Below are 22,526 nucleotides of genomic sequence, written 5' to 3'. Positions count from 1 at the left end.
CTATTTCATTTTGTTTTTAACAGACAGGTGCCTTTTCCTTTTGTATGCAGGCTTGTTAGAATTTCCAAGATGCTCAATCACTTTTTAAGAGAAGTCAGTTCTGGGGACCAAAGCTCTATGGCAGTTTCTGCTGAAATAAGTATAACTAGCCAAGTTGTGCTGTTTCTTCGGCTCAGATCTCCTTTTAAGATAGTGCACTCTAGGTTACGAATTGTATGACATTGATGTGGGGAATCTGGTCTCTAGGAACCTCCCTATGTTGGGGAACCACCTCCTTGTGCAGAGCCTCACTGAGGTATTTTTCCTTACTGCTGCCCTGCCCTGCCCTGCAGTTTATACCTAACTCTGTTCTTCACTGACTTTCCCCGTGCCCCATAACCACCAGGAATCCAAGGTGCTGAAAATCCTTGATCCCAGTGAGCAATATGTTCAGTAAATAAAATTCCATATCTAAACCCCAGCTGTTCCTGAAGGGCAATGTGTGCCCAGTTCAAACCATCCTACGCAGTAGTAAATCAGCCTGGTTTGGTGCAGCCAGGCAGATTACATTATGGAGAGCTCTGCTACGTAGTGGATAGCACTGGTGAAATCCCCACTGCATCTGCATGGACTCCATCACCAGCAGAGGCAAGTGTAAGTGAGGTGCCACGCCAGAAGGGGGCAGAACCAGCCACAGGAAGATGGTATCAGATGTTCCTGGAGCCTTCACATCCCTCATGAGCTCCTCTGATCTGTCAGGTAATGTCTCCAGAGCTGGGAATAGCCAATCCAGTGTTTATTGCATAGACAGTTAATCCCATTTGATCCTCAGCCCTGGTGGCCAGGACTCAAGCTGCAAGTTCTTTTGGAAGAAATAGCTTCCATTGTAAACACAAAACTGAACTATACGCCTTTTGTCAGAGAGACAGGCCAATATGTGAGGGGTCTCTAATGCCTTGTCCCCACAAGTCCACAGGAAGTCTCAAAGTGCCTACATCGTGGGCTCCTCCCCTCCTACAGCTCCAACTCTGGCTCTAAGAATGTCCCTGGGAAGTAATGGACTCCCTTGTATTATCCACCATTTCTGCGAACTGTAAGGATAGTGGTAGACTCTGTCACCGCAGGAGGACGGCAAAGGTCACCAGCGCTAGAAGGAGTAATGTCAGCGAGGCTGAGATCTCAGCAGCTCCACCGCAGTCCTGAGCGTTCTCCTGAGAACAAATGAGGAGGAGGCACAAGATCAGCAAATCTATTTCTAGGGTTACAAGAGGGCAAGTAAAATGATTCATCCCACTGCCAGGATGCTCAGGAGCTTATGGAATGAAGGGGGTGGAGGCTGCAGCCAGCGCAATGTCCCACAGTATTCACTGCCTTGGTCAATATCACACTGAGCAGAGAGGAAGGGACAGGTCAAGAGTAAGGGCCTCATGCCTTCAGGCTGGGGGACCTTCCAAGAGCATGTCACACATTCATGTAGACAGCTGGAAAACCAACTGTCCTAAAACCTCTCTTAGAGCTCTCAAAGACCCCTGCACCAGTGCCAGAAATTGCTCCCCCAGCCTCTGAGTGCTGTAGGATCCACACCCCATGGCAGCGGTGCTGGGATTCAGGTTCCTAAAGCCTGCATGGACTTACTGCCAGTGCAGCCCCACTGAGGCCCCTTGCATGCAGCCAGCTCCATGCACCAGTTTACAGGCTTTGAGGGATTCGTGCACAGCCGTTTACTAGTGCAAGGATCTGCACTTCCTGCCTTTAGGTGCAGTAGGCTGAGGTAGCAAAGTCTCTTGGGTCCATGGCAGGCTGCATATGTACAGGATTGGCCATTTGCTAAAACACACACGTGTGGTGTAGGGACCTAGGATCTTATGGTCTAAAAACAAAGGCCTCTGCCAGTAGGGTTGCCAGATGTCCATTTTTTATTTTTTTTTTTACTGGCACACCCACTTGAAAGAGGACCCTGGTGGCTCCGGTCAGCACTGCTGACTGGGCTGCTAAAAGTCTGGTTGGTGCAGGGCTGGCAGGCTCCCTGCCTGGCTTCATGCAGCTCCCCCGAAGCAGCTGGCATATCCCTCAGGCTCCTAGATGTAGGGGTTGCCAGGGAGGCTCTGCATGCTGTCCCAGCCCTGAGTGCTGCCTCTGCAGCTCCCATTGGCCGGGAATTGCGGAGGGGGCAGTTTTGCATTTTTGAAAAGGTGATCACCTTAATTAAGTGTCCTCTTTGCTGGAAAACCACTATAGGATGAACATAATCACAAGCTCTTGGGCATTTCTGAGCCTATGCAGTAGGTGTAGTGGTGTGAATGAGACCGAACACAAGACACCCCCATCCCTAGCTGCAACGCCCCATGGTCCCTACTGTACCTCTGGATGGAATGCGTGGCAGGTATCTGGCCGCCGTCTCACTTTCTGGGAGCGCATCCTGTCGCACTTCACCGAAGCGTTATGTTTATTGCCATTAAGACCAACAGTAGCATTTAGAACGGGACAAAAGCAGCACAGACAAAAGACTGTGAGGTCCCTCACACAGCCGCGTGAGGCTATGACTGAATCTTAGAGCTGTGTCCAAGGGCCCTAGGAATTCAGACGGAGAGAGGATAAGACGGGATAGAAACAAACTCACAATGTGGGAGGACTAGTCTCCAAGGCTGTATAAAGAAATAAGCTGTGGTATGGAAGAAAAAGACTGTAAAAAGAAAGCACAGCTTGTCTCTGTGCTGGGGAGGGAGTGCACAGAACAGAGGCTGGGGAGAAGGCAGAAATGCTTAGCTACTTTACCTCATGGGGTGACAGGATAATAGGGACCGAAAGCTTAATGTGACCAGTTAATAAGCAAGGGGCATGATCCTGCAGGACTGAATTAAAGAACACCTGCTGTAGGTGACTTACCTGAACTCAGAATAACTGGGCCACTGTTCTCAGACGTCTGTTCTCCCACCACAATCATGTCTGTCTCTTTCCTCCCCCTATTATCCTAACCCTTTGGTTCTTCCCCCACCTCTACCATGACTATTCTTTAACATCACAAATCATGCCAACTAGTCATTACTTTTCCTATTCAGCTGTATTTGAGCCTGATGAGGGAGCTAGCGGGTGATACCAGGCACAGAGTTAACTGGTCTCTATGGAAGTGTCTGTCACGTTCATAGCTTCTATGCCCTCCCCAGCACTCTCAGGGGCTGGCAAATGGAAAGTCATGCGTCCGTTCACTGAGGTTCCCAGAGATCTTTGTTAAAATTTTTTGTATATTCTGTAGCAGAGGGCGGCAGGATAATTTTGTGATTAAAGCATTGCCTTGGGGCAGGGTGATAAAATTTTGACTCCTGCCTCAACCACAGGCTTCCTGTGTGTGAGTGGGCAAATCAGTGTTTTTGTCCCTCAGTTTCCCCAGTGTGGATAACAATACTTCCCTGCCTCTCAGAGGTGCTGGGCCACTTTAGTCTGTTGGTGTTTGTGAGCCATTTTGAGGTCATCTGCTAGTGCTGTATAAAAACAAAGCATTACAGCTGTTCTCCCTGTGTTTCAGAAGTTCCCAGATTAGGTTTTCTAGTGTATTTAAATAAGCTGCTGACCCTAGAAGGGCTGGTGGATCAGTGAGTGCATTCCCTAGAATCCCAGCATAGTCTGCAAAATGCCCTCCCTCTGTAGCTTATACAAATAGGTAATAGCCAATTGAGGCCAGTTCACAAGGGGAGAGTTGGGTCCAGCTTCTGCTTGAAGGGTAAGTAACAGGTTATTTATAAGGGGCAGTAACAGAATGGGACGGACTTTTGTATTTTTAACAAGTTACAGCTCAGTCATGAGTCCTCATGTATGTGCAGGGAAGTGAGGGTGTGTGAGGATCCATGTATACCCCTGCTTGGGCTACTCCACAGTGCTGGAGTCCCCACTGAGCTGCTGCTCCCTTCCCACGTGGGTATGTGGGGCAGGGAGCAAGCATAGATATCTATACAGGAGCCCCTGCATTGCAGTGAATGGTTGGCACAGCACTCTGCTCATCACAATGGAGGCCACTTTTCAACACCAGGCTCTAAATGGGGTTAGATTTCTTGGGTGGCTAAAAGGGAAGATTTTCATTTTCAATCACATCTCTAACTTGCCTGCTCTGTCTCCCTGCTCCCTCCACCATGCCTGCCTGTTGTACCCACACTCGCATCCTGCTGCATCACAAATGGAGCATACCTCTCTGCCCTTTCCTCTTTTCTCCTCCCCCATGCTATTTGCTACAGGAACCGATCTTCCACCCCCCGACTAATTGGTGCAGTGGGAGAACAGCAGAAAGGGCTGCAGAGTCTAACACACTGTGATAGAAGGATATATTTGACTTCTTTCACTTCCAGGAGGACAGGTGGGAAGATGCTGCAGTCACAGGCAGCATCTGTAACCAGGAGCAGGAGGTTACTGTTGGCAATCTGCTGTGCTACAAACATCCTGTAGGAGGGAGAGAGAGAAACTATAAGCCCACCCACCCCAATGCAGGCGATTAGAATAAAAGATAGGGAAACTGCAGCACCTGCTGATGATGTCCATGGGCAAGGAATACAAGGAGAAGAGAGAATGGGAAAGAGACAGCAGGAGGGAAAGGACAGGGAAGGGAGAGGAACAGTGAACAGAGAGAATGCGGGGCAAGGAGAGGTGAGGTTCAGTTGACGAAATTAAGGTACCTTTTTATCTTCAGATAATGCCAAACCTATTTGAATTTAAAAAAATCCGAACTAGACAAATACACACACATTTGTGTGTGTTATATATTGTCCTATAAAGGTAAGAATTTGCTTAGGTTGCAGAAACTTGGTTGAGAAAAATAGAAACACCATAATACAAAACAGCACATTCACATAATGTGGCTGCATGATGTTTTGTGCCATTAGAATCTGAAGCGTCACTTTGTAATTACAAGTGTCCCCACCCCATTTTATAGCTGCGTATAAGTGTAGTCAGAAAACTATCTGCATGATGCTGTAGCTATGTATGGGTGAGACACAACCTTATACATCCTTACTGTACATAGCCAGTAGTACTCACCATCCCTCGGTGAGTCCTCAGGCTTTACAACTCCTAGCCCTTTCTCTAATGCACACTCCTGGTGTGGGAACAACTCTGAACATTCCCTGCAATCCCAGCCCCACACCTGGGTGCAACAAACTCCTGTATTTTGCTAGGTTATGTATGACTGGAGCTGGGTGAAATTCTTTTGATGAATAGATTTTTTTTTCATTGAAAAATGCATTTTTGGTCCTCTGAATCTATTTATGAATTTTTGAGAAAAGCTGCATTCAACACCCCCTCCTCCGGCCCAAAATATTCAACGCGTTTTATGTCAAATTTTTGTTTTGAAGACTTTTGCCTTTTTGTTTCATAACATTTCAGATGCAGATTTGCCAATATCTTTATTTAAAAGCCACCCCCCAAACATGGGGAGACGTAATAAACACCCAAAACGGGCTACACTAAATAGAAAAACTGAAAAACTTCATTTAAAATTGACCGAAAATATTTTGTTTGATTTGAAACAAATTTTTGATTTTTTTTCAAGTTTGACAAAAAAAATTTTTTTTTAAATGGTTTTGGTTAGAATCCAGCCAGATTTTTCAGTTCAGTTCCTAACCTCCCCCCCCCCGCCCTCCCCTTCTTCTTTCAGCTCTGGTGATGACACCCAAAGGCAGTGTGCCTAAAACAGGGGTCGGCAACCTATGGCACGTGTGGCAAAGACTGCACGCGAGCCCATTTTTAATGCCGGGGCAGCAGCAGCGTGCCATTAAAAATCCTGCCCCGCCCGGCCCGCTCTTCTCTACCTCCCACCCCCTCCCACGGGGGCAGGGGGCAGAAGCTTGGTCCTGCCGGCTCCCCTGCCTCTTCCCGCCCTGTGCTGGGTTTCTGCCCCTCCTCCTCCTCCTCTCAGTCCCTCCATGCCAGCAGATCAGCTGATGGCCCTTGCAAAGGGGTGGGGGAGGAGCGGGGTCAGTGTGCTCGCTGCTCCCAGCGGAGGCAGAGAAGAAGCGGGGGCAGGGCCTTGGAGAAGGGGGTGGTGGAAGCGGGGCATACCCCCTCCAGTCCACTGCCATGAGCACCCCATGACCCCAGCCCACACCCCCAGCCCTCTGCCCTGAGCCCTGTAGCCCCGTCACACACACCCAGCCCTCTGCTTGACTCCTTCACGCCCCCCCCCTCCCCCACGACCCCAGCCCTGACTCTGGAACCCCCACACATACCCAAGCCCCCCATGCCCTGACACCTGCACCCCCTCACAGGCCCCCAGCCCTGACTCTTGCACCCCCCACCCTGAGCACCAAACAGGAGCTCCTGCACCCCCTCCCCACCCACATTCCCACCTGCACCCCTCCCACCAAATGGGAGCTGCCCAGGTAAGCTCTCCACACCCAAACCTCCTGCCCCAACCCTGAGCCCCCTCCCTCATTCTAGCTCCTGGCCCGACCCTGTACCCCAACCCCCAGCCTGCTCTTTCACCCCCGGCCCTGTGCTCAGCGCACTCCCACCCTCAGCTCAGTGCAGAGAGAGAGGAAGAGAATAGCCAGAACCAGGGAGAAGGTAGGTACCCACTGTATGTACGCAGGGTCGGGACCCCAGACCAGCAGCAGGCTGAGCAGGTCTAGCAGCCGCGATCCCAGCTAGCAGGAGCTGGCGGATGGAAGCCCTGAGCGGCAGCGGGCTGAGCCAGCCGGCAGCATAAGATCAACATTTTAATTTAATTTTAAATGAAGCTTCTTAAACATTTTGAAAACCTTGTTTATTTTACATACCACAATAGTTTAGTTATATAATATATAGACTTTTAGAGAGAGAGAGAGAGACCTTCTAAAAATATTAAAATGTATTATGGGCACGTGAAACCTTAAATTAAAGTGAATAAATGAAGACTCAGCACACCACTTTTGAAAGGTTGCGGACCCCTGATCTACAAAGTCAGCTAAAACAAGTGTGAACTGCAGTGCTCTACTGCCCTCTGCTGGGATTTTGAGGGGACTGGGTATTCTGTAATGTGTAAACGTTGAACGGAAGAAGGTGCTGTGTAGCATTGTGTAGTGATGATGGCAAAGTAAGAATGTCTGCATTTTTTCATCCTTGGAAGCAAGCTCCCCACAGACCAGGACACACCAACTCAAAGCAGCACCAGGCCCTGCCAGAACAACATGTAAAACCTACAGACATATTTCCACTTCTACAATGATCAACACAACACACCTTTCACGATCCATGGATCCTCCGCATGCCTATCACAACATGTGGTGTACCTCATCCAGTGCACTAAATGCCCCAGTAACAACTACGTGCGTGAAAACAGATAATCACGACACTTTTGACTGAATTCACTCAGGAAAACAATATAAGACAAAAATACCCTATCACCTGTAGGTGAACGCTTCACAGAGCGATCACTCTAAGTCCCCATCCTCAAAAGAAACCTTCACAACACTTTCAAAAGCTGAGCCTGGGAGCTTAAATTCATAACTCTATTAAACATTAAAAATCACAGCGTGAACAGACACTGGATTTATGGCTTATTACAACCATCTGTAATTGTCTAACCCCCCTCTTTTTGTCCTATGACTGGAGAGGTATGAATGGGCCACTCTACCTTGAATAGGAGTACTTGTGGCACCTTACAGACTAACCAATTTATTTGAGCATAAGCTTTCGTGAGCTACAGCTCACTTCATGCATCCGATGAAGTGAGCTGTAGCTCACGAAAGCTTATGCTCAAATAAATTGGTTAATCTCTAAGGTGCCACAAGTCCTCCTGTTCTTTGTACAGATACAGACTAACACGGCTGCTACTCTGAAATCTACCTTGAATGGTCCCTTAGAGTATGTGCTAACTACTTCAGCTAAACAATCTGTCCCACCTTGCCTTGTGCTATGATGCTCTAAGTGCCTTTCCCAGACCTGAAGACGAGCTCTGCGTGGCGCGAAAGCTTGTCTCTCTCAGCAACAGAAGTTGGGCCAATAAAAGATATTACGTCCCCCACCTTGCAGTTTCTGTGGGCAGCTTCTAATGTACGTGTAGGCGGCTGGGTGAGTGTAAGGGAGAATCAGAATGCAGCACCCATGCTGCCTTATGCTCCTGTGCAGGCAGGGGTGAAAGCGAGTCGGTACGGGCCGCTACCGCCTGCCGGTAAGAACCCGCCCCGGCCCATACCCAGCCCACAGTAAAGCGCTGCCACACCAGTGTTTTAACGTCTCTGCTTCTCTTGCCTCCCTTGTCGCTGCCTCTTCCCCCTGCCGGCGGCCCTGCCGTAGGGTCCGTACCAGCAGGGCTGTTGACGGGGGGAGGGGGCAAAAGGGGCAGTGCTTTAATGTTAAAGCGCTTCCGCGGCAAAGGACCCTGCAGTGCTTTAACGTCCCTTCCCCTTTTGCCCCCCGCCCCGGCTGCTGATGGGTGGGGAGGGGAGGGAGGAGCGGGCAAAGGGAGCAGCTGCCCTGGGGCCGGCGATTTAAAAGGGCCCAGGGCTCCAGATGCTGCTGCTGCTACTGCAGCAGCGGTGTCCGGAGCCCCGGGCCCTTTAAATCAACATGGGAGCCCTGGGTGGCATGGGCCAGGCGGTCTGGAAGGGCTGGCTGGGGGATGCTGACCCCCAGCCCCACCCCTTCCACCAGGGGCCGTGTCCCTTCCGGGGGCCAGAGCCGCCCCGCGCTGTACCAGTAAGTGGCCTCAGTTACTTTCACCCCTGTGTGCAGGCTACCTGGCCCTTGGGTCCAGAAAGCTCACACTCCCCGCTTTTATACCTACCCTCAGTAGAGCTGTGCTGGGGATGATAGCTTGATTTGTTACTGGCAGGAGGAAGCAGAAGCTGGGGAAGGGAATAGTGACCTATCCTCAATTCCTAGTGGCGAACTCACAATTTACCTCTAAAAGTTCATTCTAATAAACATAGCTCCACTCTAGCCCCATATGTACTTCCCAGTCTGCACAATTCAGAGGTTTATAGACTGTAAGGGACTATTAGATCATCTAGTCTGCCCCTCCTATATATCACAGTCCTTTAAACTTCACCCAGAAACCCCTGTATTGAGCCCAATAACTGGTGGTATGTTTGGCTAAAGCACATCTTCCAGAAAGGCATCCAGTCTTGCTATGAGGACATCAAGAGCTGGAGAATCCATTCACTTCTCTTGATAGTTTGTTCCAAGAGCTAATCACCCACGCTATCAAAAATACCTGCCTTATTTCTAATCTGAACTTGTTTGGCCACAGCTTCCATTCATTGGTTCTTAATTTTATTATGCCTTTCTCCACTAAAGAACCCTATAATTAGTACCCACTATTTTCTCCCCATAAAGGTTCTTGTATTCTGTAATCAGATCACCTCTCACTCTTCTTTTTGACAGGTTTCAGAGTAACAGCCGTGTTAGTCTGTATTCGCAAAAAGAAAAGGAGTACTTGTAGCACCTTAGCGACTAACCAATTTATTCTCTGTGTATATATAAAGTCTGCTGCATTTTCCACGGTATGCATCCGATGAAGTGAGCTGTAGCTCACGAAAGCTCATGCTCAAATAAATTGGTTAGTCTCTAAGGTGCCACAAGTACTCCTTTTCTTCTTTTTGAGAATCTAAACAGTTAGAGCTCTTTACAGCGCTCACTGTAAGGCATTTTCTCCAGCCCTTGAATAATTTTGGTGGCTCGTTTCTACATTGTCTCAAATTATGCAAACTACTTTTCAAAGGACACCAGACCTGTACACAGTATTTTAGTATCAGTCTGACTAATGCAGTATACAGAGGTAAAAATCACCTCTCTACTCCTCCTCCTCACTACTCCCCTGTTTGTATATCCAAGGCTCACATTAGCCCTTTTCCGCACAGGATTGCGTTGGGAGTTCCCCTTTAGTTGCTTGTCCACTGGGACTCCCTAAACTTTTTCAGTCACTGCTTTCTAGCATATAGTCCAATCTGTAGTCATGGCCTGCATGGCTTGGCCCTAGATATACAACTTTGCATTTGTCCATATTAAAAAGCCTCTTGTTTGAATGGGCCCAGGTTACCAAGTGGTCCAGATGGCTCTGCATGACTGCACTGTCTTATCGTTATTTGCCAGTCTGGGTCACCTGCAAGTTTCATCAGCAGTGATTTTATATTTACTTCCAGATCATTGATTAAAAATGGTGAATAGCATTGGGTCTAGCATTGATCCCTGTGGAACCTCACAAGAAACACCACCCTCCCCCTTTCTTTGATGATTCCCCCATTTAGGGTTACTTTTTGATATCTTTCAGAGTAGCAGCCGTGTTAGTCTGTATCCGAAAAAAGAAAAGGAGGACTTGTGGCACCTTAGACACTAACAAATTTATTTGAGCATAAGCTTTCGTGCATCCGATGAAGTGAGCTGTAGCTTACAAAAGCTTATGCTCAAATAAATTTGTTAGTCTCTAAGGTGCCACAAGTACTCCTTTTCTTTTTGAGATCTGTCAGTTAGCCACTTCTTAATCCATTTAATATGTGCTCTATCGATACTGTATAGAGCTAATTTTTAAATCAGAATGTCATGTGATACTAAGTCAAATGTCTTGCAAAAGTCTACTATATCTACGCAGTGACCGTTATCAACCAAACTTGTAGTCTCCTCAAAGAATTAAATCAGGTTTCAACCATGTTAACTAGCATTAATTATATACATGGTGTTCTTTATCAACAGAATCCCATGACAGTTTTTCCATTGTTTTGCCTGGGACTGATATCAGGCTAACTGGTCTATAGTTACCCAGGGCATCTGTTAGATTAGTTTAGAGTCCACACTTGGGTTCTGTGAAAAATTAGATTTTTACAAAGCCTAAAATCAAGAGAAGTGTTAAAAAATGGATTTAAATATCTCCCTGCAGTGTGTGGGTGGCAAAGACTGCAGCATTAGGCTAGTGCTTGGCAACCCGAAAGGCAAGCTGACTATAAATGAAAATGTGAAACTCACCAGCATAAAGGGTAAAAAATAATCTAATTTTATCATTTTCAGCTTTAATAATGTAAGGGTTATTAAGAGCTGATCACATTTTAGTTGTTGAAAAATGACTTATTCAAAATCAGAAACTTTCACAATTTTTTTTTAATTTTCCATGTTTTTTGATGAAGTTGGAAAGCAAGAAATTTACCCACTTTTTGCCTTTTTTGGTTTATAATTTTTCCTTTATTTCTTCTCTTTTTCCCTGCCCCCTTTTTTCTGTGGAAAAATGGAAGGGGGGGGGAACAAATGAAAATAGGGAGAAAAAGGAAAACTAAAAACTATTGAAAATAAATGCTTTCTAAACAGAAAATGTTTGAAAAAAATTTTGAATAAACAAAAAATTGTTCCTCTCTTTAATCTGTGGAATGAAAATGACTGACTGATTTTTGTGTGTGCATTTTTGCCTATTTCCCAACCAGCTCTTGGTATTAATAGGAGATTCTGTTTTCGTGTTTTATTTTAAAACCAGGGGTTCTGACAGATTTCTCTGTCTACCTCTGCTGATACACAGTGTGACCAGGGAGTTCCATTGATTGTGTGAGTAGGGTGACCAGACAGCAAATGTGAAAAATTGGGACGGGGTGGGGGGGTAATCGGAGCCTATATAAGAAAAAGACCCCAAAATCGGGACTGTCCCTATAGAATTGGGACATCTGGTCACCCTGCGTGTGAGGTACTTTAAAAATGCTGGCGACAAACAGGCACAGTGTATCAGGGGATTGTTCTAAAATATTGTCATTCTCTTTCAGTGAGTTTCAGGTGGTATCAATGAGCTGGGATGAACCAGAGGAAGGAATGGAGGTCTACAGGTAAAGTCCTGAAATAAAAGGGGAGACTTATTTCTTACTTTTGACAGTCTCCGCACTCTATCAGTCCATTGGTTTCTTTGATGGTGCTCTCGTACACGAAGACAGGGTATTCTGTGTCGCATGGCTGTAGCATATCATGTTTCTTATGCTTGTGAGCTGCAATGGCAAAAAGAGATGAAGTCAGAAATGAGGACTGGGCAACGGAGAGACTGAGGGCTGGTCTACATTACCATGGTAAATCGATCAAACTTACGCAACTTCAGTTACGTTATTCACGTAACTGAAGTCAATGTAGTTAAATCCATTACTGCGGTGGCTATACTGTGCTATTTTGACGGGAGAGCATCTCCCATTGACTTCCTTTATGCTTCTCGGGGAGGTGGAGTACACAAATCAATGGAAGAGTGCTCTCCCACAGTTTAGCATGTCTTCACCAGACCTGCTAAATTGACACTCACTGCATCGATTGCAGCAATGCCAATCTACCGATAAGTGTAGACCTGCCCAGAGAAATGGATTGAAAGAAAAATGTGGACGGTGCCAAAAAAAAGGCAAAGTTGCTGACAAAAATGAAGTGTAGTGATACTTAAAGCCACTAGGTGGTGCAGAAAAACCAGTGTAGCAGGAGAAATGTTTGAGATATTACTCTATGGTTACATTGATAAAGTAATACTAGGCCTTATCACACACTGTTTTTAACTGTACTCATATAGTTCAAGTGGTAGAACTCCCCTACCATGGATGCTCTTATAGCAGTACCTTGTATCAGTACAGCTATTCCCATAGTGAACGAGAAAAAGCTATACCAGTATAAGGTACTTTTAGACTGGTTCAACTGAGTCCCCAGTTGGGGGGTGTATTGATTTTAACTATTTTGGCATTACCATAGCACTATTAGTGAGGCGGAGTTAAGACAAGATGTTGTGGAAGAAAAACCTATGTTGCCTGTTAATATTTGAAGTATATAAAACAGTGTGGTTTATTTTATATGAAGGAGTGGCTTATCATTTGTTCATTTCCTGCATAGCTCCTGGAAAGAGAGACATAGTGACAGCTTGGTCTCCAAGTGCCCTACAAGGTCTAGTTAGTCAAAGGCCCCTTCATACTTGCTGATATTAGAAGAGGCCACGGATCCATCTGTATTGTAGTAATAATTGGCTAGGCTTTGTCTGGTCAGCCAATCACTAAAGAGATTAGTATTTTCCTCCATTTATTGACTTCTCAGAGACCTAGTCCATATTGGCAGCTCAACAAATGGAACAAATAACAACACCTCTATCACCATCCATCGGCAGTGCAAAGACCTGCTGTTAGGCACCACAGCCTCCATTGCTCTGAAACCTCACTGCAAATTCAGGACCGTTGAAGGAAAAAACCCAAGAGGATTGATTTCCTTGCCCCTTCCCATCTTAAGGCTTCTGACTAAATGCTTTGTGAACCTCCCCTTTCCATTCCTAGGAAACTCAAATTGTTCAGTCTACTTACAATGATGGAAGACGGACTTGGCTATCCGAGTCACATAATGAAGATGGGTTCACATGACAGTCACACAAGATGGCAGCACAGTGAATGTATGAAGTCACATGGGGAGGTCATGGATGGAGCGAGGGGAAAATGAAAGAAAGCAGAGAAGGAAGTGATGATGAATAGTACAGGAATCAGACCCTATGAATAACTAGTGAGGATTTCATATTACAATACAGCCTAATTCATACGGATCCTTCCAGCTCCTAATGAGGCATTGTGCTCAACTATTCTGCAATGTTCTGTTTTCGTTGTCTTGACTGATAGATACAGATATAGAAGGTAGTAGGAAATGACAAATTATAGGTTTTTAAAACCATCCTGTATCATTTAATGGAGAACTATATGTTGGCTATAGAATTCCATAGAACCTGAGGGAGTCTTTCAACCGAATATTCACCACAGCTGACTTTTATATATTCAGTTGGTCCAATGTGGGGAAAACTTATCGGGATACCAGGGGAGAAGAAACCATTCTACCGCTTCATGTGATATTAAGCTGCTGTAAAGTCACCATAGCCCCAGGCACTGGGACACTGAGTCACAAACTTCATTCTGAGTGCTTTTCAGCTTTGGAGCTTCAGCAGGTCTTGAACATGGTGGTAATAGGACCCGGAGACTAAATTCCTGGTGCCCATGTGCGAGTGTTGCCTTGGCACTGTGCAAAATTTCTCCGTGTAACTCCTTCCTCCAGTGGTGCTGTAACATTTGTGTGCTGTGGGGTAGCTGTATTCCTGCATACTTACCATCTGCCAAGTTGTCTGAGGGCCAGAAGTCACAAATATTGAACTCCAAAAGAAATCTGACAAAAGAGCAAGAAGAGAGGACATTTTACACTAGTCCAGAAGGATACAGGTGTCACAGAGATGGCCTAGTGGACTGCCAGGGCCTAAAGAACCCAAGTCCTAAAATGTGCAATGTGAATTTTCTTGCAGCAGAAGCCTGAGACCTTTTTCACCCTTTCAGCACATCCCTTGGGCTCTCTGATTTGCTCTGTTCATTCTGGAATGGCTAATTGTGCCTTATTTCCAAAGGACAGTGTAGGCTGCCTCGCACCCAGTGCACTCATTAGCTCTGTGGCCTTTGAGGCTGAGAAATTATTCAAGCATCTTGAGAACCAGCTGTGGAGTAAGGATTGATCAGTGTGACAGAAGCAGGTACTATGCAAACACAGCGACAGCTGCAGTGTGTGCCTGGTGACCTAATCTGTACTAAAGATGGGCTCAAGCCTTGGACTCTGGATCTTTTCCAAACTGCAAGGATGTTTTAGATTCAGTGCTTCAGTTTGGGTCCAATGTAAAGACTGACTGAAGCTGCAACATTTGGACCCAGATGTAGACCTGAACTTCCTCAATCTGAGGGGAAGCTGACTCCCGTGCTCCTGTTTAAACTTCTCTTCTCTTCTCTCCTCTCCCCTCCTCCCCCACCCCCCGCACCATGCACAGGAAATACAGGGTATAGTCTCCAGAATGTCACTAGGATCCTTATTTGAACAGACTCATTTCTTCTTTCTTTATCTCTTTTCAACTGAACAATTGCTCTCAACTGATTTTAGTCAAATCTGAAAAGGAAGGATGGTCTTAGTGGTTAAAGGAACTGCATTGGGAGTTGGGAGAGCTAGGTGATATTTCTGGTTCTGCCACAGACTTTGCACTCTGATGACCTTGGGCAAATCACATGACCACTCGGTGCCTCTGCTTCCCAATCTGCAAAATGGGAATATTAGTACTTCTGTATCTCACAGGGCTGTGGTGAGGTGCTCAGGTACTATGGTGATGAATGCCACAGAAATGCCTATGCAGTAGAACCTCAAAGTTACGAACACCAGAGTTATGAACTGACCAGTCAACCCCACACCTCATTTGGAATTGGAAGTATGCAATCAGGCAGCAGCAGGAGGGAAGGAAAAGAAAAAAAGCAAACACAGTACAGTTCTGTGTTAAATGTAAACTACTAAAAAAATAAAGGGAAAGCAGCATTTTTCTTCTGCATAGGAAAGTTTCAAAGCTGTATTAAGTCAATGTTCAGTTGCAAACTTTTGAAAGAGCAGCCATAATGTTTTGTTCAGAGTTACAAACAACTTCCATTCCCGAGATGTTTGTAACTCTGAGGTTCGACTGTAGTCATGTCTTAACAAGGAGCCTGTGCTTGAATTTGTTAGATCTATCTCCTGTTGGTGTGATCCTCTCAAACTGATGTACTCACATGAGGAAATCACTTATCAGCCACTTCAATACAGCGAAAAAGGTATAAATGGGCTGGAACAAAAGAAAAAAGAGAAATACCATAAAGATCTGCTCACAGAAAAGACAGTTGTCTTGCAGGACTCAATATTTCATCTAGGTTCTCTCTATCAAGCAAACTCTTGGAAATGGGCTAGAATTTAAGCTCTTGGAATCAACGGGAAATTTGCAAAATGCATCAAAAGCCAGTGGAGTCTCCTTGCTACCAATAGTAACTCCACGCTTCCACTTACATTGGGTCAGAGAGTTTATTCCAAATGTGCATGGGACTTTGAAGATGTAATTACTTGGTGATTTTCCACTGGTATGGATGACCTCTGAGAGCACAGAGCAAGGAAGGAAATAAACCAACTAAATGGGACAATGCTGGTTTAAAATGCTGTTATCATCTGATGGTAAGTGGTACTTTTGGTACAAGCTGTGGCATTAGCAGCCTTGCACTAAAGTTATTATTGTCTGCTTTTGATAACACAGCATATTTACCCCATATCCATCCAGGCTTTTTTAAAGTGGATTGCCTACTGCCCAATCTACCTACCTTTTTAGGTAGTTCCTGGCCTACATGCTATTCTCAGAACGTTTAGCTTTGGTCCCTCTATTCCATGTCTTCATCTCTTCCATGGTAGTCTGAATGCCTCTTCCTAGAGGACTTTCTCCTGATGCTGACATTGCAATGGCTAGTCAATTCCTCCACTTTCATCTACAGATTGTAACCTAAGAAAAGCCTGGTACTGTACTGGTGACAGTTCATTGCATAGATTTCTGTGGTTCCCTATATGCCTGATAGGCATGATGGGCCAATTTCAGACCGCATGTAAATGGCCGAAGGAAATGGAATTGCACTGTCCTATGTCAGGTTTGAATTTCCTATCACTTGAGAACAATCAACTGCTTATCTCTTAACAGGAATATGTTTCAAGACATTAGAGAAGTTCTGGACCAAACTACTGATGAGCATTCATGCAATGGGCTGACTATAGGGAGATACGTACACTGAGCAGAGGCCGGGCACCGCTGTGATGATGGTAGGGCGTTTTACACATGGCCTGATAGTCGTACATCGTCACCCTATAAAATCAAAGCAAAAAAAGCAAACAAACAGTCAAAAGCAAGAAGTGCGACCATCCATGAGATGGTCACTCAAGTGTGAGCTACTTTTTTTCCTACTCAGGCTATATCCTGGATATATTTTTGTACATAAGAATTGCCATGCTTGATTAGACTGATGGTCTATCTAGTTCACTATCCTGTCTGTGGATAATGCTGGATGCTGCCGAGAGAGGTGTTGTAGCTGTTGTAACTTTTATGTTGAAATGTTCCCAATTAATATGAAGCTGTTAAAGAAAAGGGTGCAATAAAACACAACTTAGTTTTCAGATTAGAGCCCCTAGTCGGTTACAGACAATCTATTTAGCAAAGGACCACTAGGCGACACAGTGAATGATACACTGAACTTGATTCAAAAGAAAAATGATTAGTTAAGCAAACAGGCATGCAATTACTACTTACACAATACTACAGTTATACTTATACTTGACGGTGAAAGTCTGTCAATGGGTGATTAGTCCACTGACAACAGAGTAAAGTACAGTTTTATAAGCTTGGAACCTAACGGTATTTTTTTTATACTGATTGGAAGTCTCCTCAATTTTAACAAAACTACTTTTTTATAACTATTATAAGAATAATTAACATTAAACCCACTTATTATGATATTCACATTTTTGTCATCTTTTTATTGGTTTTTTACATTGCACATCATTTAAATTGACATCTATAACAATATATTTTCATGCTATTAATAGAGATAACATTTTAATAAAACATTTATCATTTTTAAAACCACAGTAAAACACTGCTAAAACTAGTTCTAAGCAAAACATAGGAAGGACATGAGCAAAGTTACATTGTAGCCAACTTCAATTTTTCTATCTTACTGTTTTCAACTTCTCTCTAACTTTTCTTACACTAGCAACTTTAATTTCTCCATACTCTTCTACACTTAGGCCAAAACCTATTTTTTACTTAACACAGGCTACACTGTGCAATACTATACCAAAGGAGGAAATTTCTTCCTGAATTCAGATGGTGACCATTGTATGTCGTCCAGCAGGAGGATTATAATTTATCTACCTGAGTAACCCAGATGCCATTTTTAATCCATCTAAATGTTTAATTTGTTTCTGAACTTACTAAAGAATTAGTGTGCATGCAACTAAACCAGTGAAGGACATTCAAAGGGAAAACATTTTCAACCAACTCTATTGCAGCTACTGGAGAGGTCTCTGGCAGCCAGCCAATCATTTAAAGTCTTTCAAGGCCTGATGAGAAACTGAAAAGCTTTCAACCAAAAGCAGACACACACACCACCTTCTAACATATGGGACTAAGACATAGGTGCAGTTCCCATAGTGCAAGACTGGGGCAGTTTGGGATTTAGTTGATCCCATAATGCTTTGCAGTAGCTGGATACAGTAAGCAAGAGAAGCCTGTGTCACGGAGTGTGGGGGAGTCCGGGCCCCGCACCCCTTTTCCTGGGATTCACCATGACTCTCAGCCAGCCAGCAAAATGGAAGGTTTATTGGACAACAGGAACACAGTCTAAAACAGAGCTTGTGGGTACAACCAGGACCCCTCAGCCAAGTCCTTCTGGGGGGCAAGGAGCTTAGACCCCAGCCCTGGGGTTCCCTGCGTTCCACCACTCACCACAAGACTGAAACCAAAACCCCTCTAGCAGGCTCTCGCCTTTGTCCAGTTTCCTGGGCAGAGGTGTTACCTTCCCCCTCCCCCTCCAGGCTCAGGTTACAGGCTCATCCAATGAAGTGAGCTGTAGCTCACGAAAGCTTATACTCAAATAAATTTGTTAGTCTCTAGGGTGCCACAAGTGCCACTCCTTTTCCATCCCCAATGAAACTCCCCTGCCACATTCCCAGGTCAACACTCCCCCCACCCTGCTGCGTCACAGCCTGGCAGGAGAAGGGAGAAAACAAGAAATGTGAGGATTCTGGTAAGGGGGAAGATGCTAGGTGAAGGAGAGTCTGTAGGAAAATTGACAGTAGGGAAATAATCGAACTTCCTGCCCCACCTCATGGTTTCTCTCATTGTCCTTAAAGTCAGCTATACCACTGTCACTGGGACAATACATTCCATCCCCACCTTTATCACCTTCTAACAGAAGAAAGGTACAGAGGAGATCTCCACTTACTGCCTGAACATTCCCATGTTTAGCAGTTGGGTCATTACTGAGCCGTCCACTTCACCAAAAAATTTTCCGGTCTGCACAGACAAAGTGATAAAAGGGGAGAGGGAAGAGAGAAATGTTAGTGATAAAGTTCCCAAGCTTTCTATTGGTGAAACCAATCCATTTGGTCTAGAAGCTGAAGGATATACTGCCTGGTGAATACTGTTAATAAACATCAAGCACCTTTAAAGAGGTATCACATAGCTCCAGTTTTTGATTGGCTGAGAAGTTTGAGGTGGGGGCCTGTATTCGCTTGTGAATATTTGTGACCTGTGCTCACAGGTTCTGAAAGCATGTGCCCCTCCTGCCTGAGCTAAAAGACCCAGCTATGTTAGCTCAAAATCTGTAGCGGACTCGTAAATCTCTGTGTGGTTCAGCGACTATAGGGGGACAGAGAGCCAGAATGTGTATGTGCAGTTACATGTTTAGGAACCATAAGCAATTTTACAAATCACAGCCACACAGGTACCAAAGGTGCACTATTAACAAATACAAAAATGGCTGTATCACTTTTTTTGTTTAAGAGAGACATTGTGCAAAGATATAGTCAGGATTATCGATTGGGCAGGTTATTACAATATCAGAGGGTGAACATTTTTTATATACATCAATGTATGTTGCCTCTGGAGATTTTCTTGAATTCAACAACAATTCTGCCTTTACTTACTAACAAACCAGAGTAAGTCCACTATAGTTATGTTTAACATTTGTCAGAGCAATGGTTTGTTTTCAGGCAAGTGTGCTTTCTCTGAGGATGGGCTAGGGTAACTAAATAGTTATTTATTGGTCTTCTGTCCATTTTGCAGTGTACAGATCTGATGCATTAATTTTTCCATAAGAATTATCTCTCAGATATTATGGAACCATTCTTCTAGTTTGGGCGAAAATTCCCTTTTCTAATGAGAAACTAGTTCAGCAGCCAATAGCAACTGAGAGATTAATTCTTCATTACTGTGAGTGTGACCATTTCCACTAGGAAGCCTCAGGAGGATTTACCAAAGAATCATTTGATAATAATCATCCAACATTAGTAATACTTGGTTAAAAATCTCCTCCCAACACTCTTAAAGAGCCAGACATTCCCACCACACATACATATGCGCAAAGTTACCTCGTCCCCACGCAATTTGGATTTTAATCATCTCAGACTCAGTCAGAGGTGTCAGAGCAAGCTGCAGCTCTTTCACCTCACTGGCTCTTTCAATCTGATTATGGTGGTTATTGGTCCAGCTGCTTCATTTAGTACCATTCTGTAGCAGTAATGAGAGCCAGAACAGTTGGATTTAACACCTCATAATCTGCAGCTGGCATGGCAAGGTCAAAGGGCCATTGTTGGACTATGAATGTGGCCTGTCTAGTTCAGGAATATTGGGATGTCTTACTGAGTTCCTGCAATTCCTCCTGAGCACAGAGGGCCTGATTCTCATTTGCAGTGGCAATGTAAATGTTGAATGGATCCTTAGTATAAATGAGAATAAGGCCCAGAAAGTACATCCAGAAAACAGCAATGATCTGGTCTTTTGACCTACAGTACTAGATTTTCAAAGCTAGGTACTTTTATGTACTGTGTGCTTGATAACATGAGAGAACTCAATTTTTAGTAAACCGAAATGGCTCTTTACAATCTTTACACTCAAACTCTTTACAAAGCAACTCTTTACACTCATTAAAGCCCAACTCCTAAGCTTCTGCAGCTCTCAGCTTTCACTAAGCTGCTTGCTTCCTTTGGGAAGAGGTTACTGGACCGCTCCCTCCCCTCCAGCTCCCAAGGCATAGGGCGGCCTAGCTTGCATGATCCACTGTCTGTTCTTAAAACTATCTCCTATACTGTGGGTGGAATCCCTGTTATCAACATATGGATCAAAGCGAGGCTATATGCCCTGGACGGGGGTGGTGTCAGATCAAGGCAAAGGACAGCAGCAGGATGGAGTGAGAAGAGACATGGGGAAGAAGATCTTTCAGGTTCTGGAGTAGCTAAGGCCATTCAATCCCAGTTGCTCATGTCATCACTGTAAGAACACACACACTTTGGCACGTTCCTCTATTTTTATCTTGAAATATATGCTGGGAAGTGTCACACTGTTGGCAGGTTCTGTTTGTTTTAAACAAGAAGCCGGTTCCTTGATTGCCTTTCTTTGGCCAAATGCAGGGAGAAATAGGAACGAGGGCCCACCACTGTTCATGCTAGAGCAGTAACAGTTTGTGCTGCCTTGAGGCACAGATGGGATGTGGGGAAAGTTTCCTCTTGAGACACACGGTACTGCATGACTCACTGGACTCTCCCGCATGGACTCATTCACGATCTGATGTGCTTCCTGGTTTGTTTTGCATGATAAGCACTGCAGGCAGAACTTCTGTCCTTCTCTCTTTTATACGCAGACATTGGCCTCTGTATTTAAATCGCATACACTTGCAAAACACTGGTATCAGCATCAGGTACTAGGCACATATAACCTAAATAGCTAACTCGGATAGGGATGTGGCAAGCTGGCTGACTTGCAATGTGGCAAGCTGGCTGACTTGTTCCCTCAAGGAAATCCAGATTCAGAAACACTCCCCTGTGTTAAGATGCCCCACATGTGGAGATCCAGGAAGGCTGCAGCGTGGTGAGTTGTCCTGTGTGGAGACCCAGGCTGGAAAAGGCTGCAGTGTGGTGAGATGTCCAGTGTGCAGACACAGACCAGGAAGGCTGCCCTACCCAGACCTCAGGCTCCCGATTTAGTAAATCTACTGCCTGTGTGTTCTACTGGAGGGGTAGCTGCCATTTGTTTGATGTCTGTCGCAGAGGAAAAGGCTGTAGGAATCCCATGTGGGATTCAACAATTTAGAGACCAATGGTAACAGGTGAAATAAAGAGCCAATCTAAATACAAATGAAACATGAACAAAAGAAAGTCACTGGCAAGCAGTGGACTGAGAAGGGAAATGATGAATTTCCTCAGCTCTGGGGAGTTAACAACTACAGTAGCTGACAGCACTGGAGCCTGCCAGAATGCCTGATCTCAGAGGTACGCGGATAATGCTTATAATTTATCCAAATCCATGATAATGACAGGTTTTCACTCGTCAGATCTTCCAGCGAACAGCTTTGCATAAACCCCACTTTCCATAAGACCCGGGGCAATGCAGAGGTAGCACAAGAGGAATACAGGTGCCATGTGCCCAGAACTGACAGCAGTAATGGCATTAAGCAGTCTGCCCTTGCCTTTGTTCATGGGGAAATGGCTTCAGGGATGTGACTTTTTTTTTTTAAGTATGTGAGGGTCAAGGTAAAGAAATAGTCGAACTTAGTCAAAAAAATACCCCAGACGTACAAACAGTAAGAACATAGCAACTTCTTTGCAAGAGCAGACCAGGGGTCCATCTATTCCTGTATCCTGTGGCTGACAGTGGAGACTTACAGAAAAATCTGCCCAAAGGGGAAGTTCATTTCCTAACCCACTCTCAGTTGGTGGCTGATTTATACCCCGAAGCGTAAGGGTTATATCCCTTCTCCATTTTTTAATCTGTCTAATGCAATTGTGGATGGTCTCATTAACCATCTAAATGACCATGCTGTTTTGAATTCTATTAAGTTCTTGACTCAGTGAAATTGTGTGGCAGTGAGTTCCACAGGTTATTGGAATATAATGAAACAAAGGTTTTCTTTTATAAATTTTTCTTTTTCTATTTCATTAACTGTCCATTATTTCTTGCATTATGAAGAAAAGTAAATAGGCGTAAATATTCATCTGCTCTCTACATTAAACCATCCTGATCTTTTCAGTGTTTCCTCTTGTGG

The 22,526-nt window shown here is 44.8% G+C and overlaps 1 protein-coding gene across 1 annotated transcript in view; it reads right to left on the bottom strand.

The window, feature by feature from the left end:
- Positions 1-723: 723 nt before the first annotated feature.
- Positions 724-22,526, bottom strand: part of CACNA2D4 (calcium voltage-gated channel auxiliary subunit alpha2delta 4) — a 166,579-nt gene continuing 144,776 nt past the window's right edge. Inside the window, exons 32-40 of the mRNA XM_073335235.2 lie at positions 18,711-18,781; positions 16,498-16,573; positions 15,468-15,520; positions 14,009-14,064; positions 13,224-13,244; positions 11,777-11,894; positions 4,295-4,407; positions 2,341-2,423; positions 724-1,190 (exon numbers count right to left, since the gene is read on the bottom strand). Of these exons, the coding sequence (XP_073191336.1) occupies positions 1,095-1,190; positions 2,341-2,423; positions 4,295-4,407; positions 11,777-11,894; positions 13,224-13,244; positions 14,009-14,064; positions 15,468-15,520; positions 16,498-16,573; positions 18,711-18,781 (687 nt within the window). The 3' untranslated portion in view covers positions 724-1,094. The remainder of the gene's footprint in view (positions 1,191-2,340; positions 2,424-4,294; positions 4,408-11,776; positions 11,895-13,223; positions 13,245-14,008; positions 14,065-15,467; positions 15,521-16,497; positions 16,574-18,710; positions 18,782-22,526) is intronic.

The sequence above is a fragment of the Lepidochelys kempii genome, chromosome 1, assembly GCF_965140285.1.
Source record: "Lepidochelys kempii isolate rLepKem1 chromosome 1, rLepKem1.hap1, whole genome shotgun sequence".
Lineage (NCBI taxonomy): Eukaryota > Metazoa > Chordata > Testudines > Cheloniidae > Lepidochelys > Lepidochelys kempii.
Note: the sequence above shows the minus strand (reverse complement) of the source record. Positions and strands in the feature narration are given on the sequence as shown.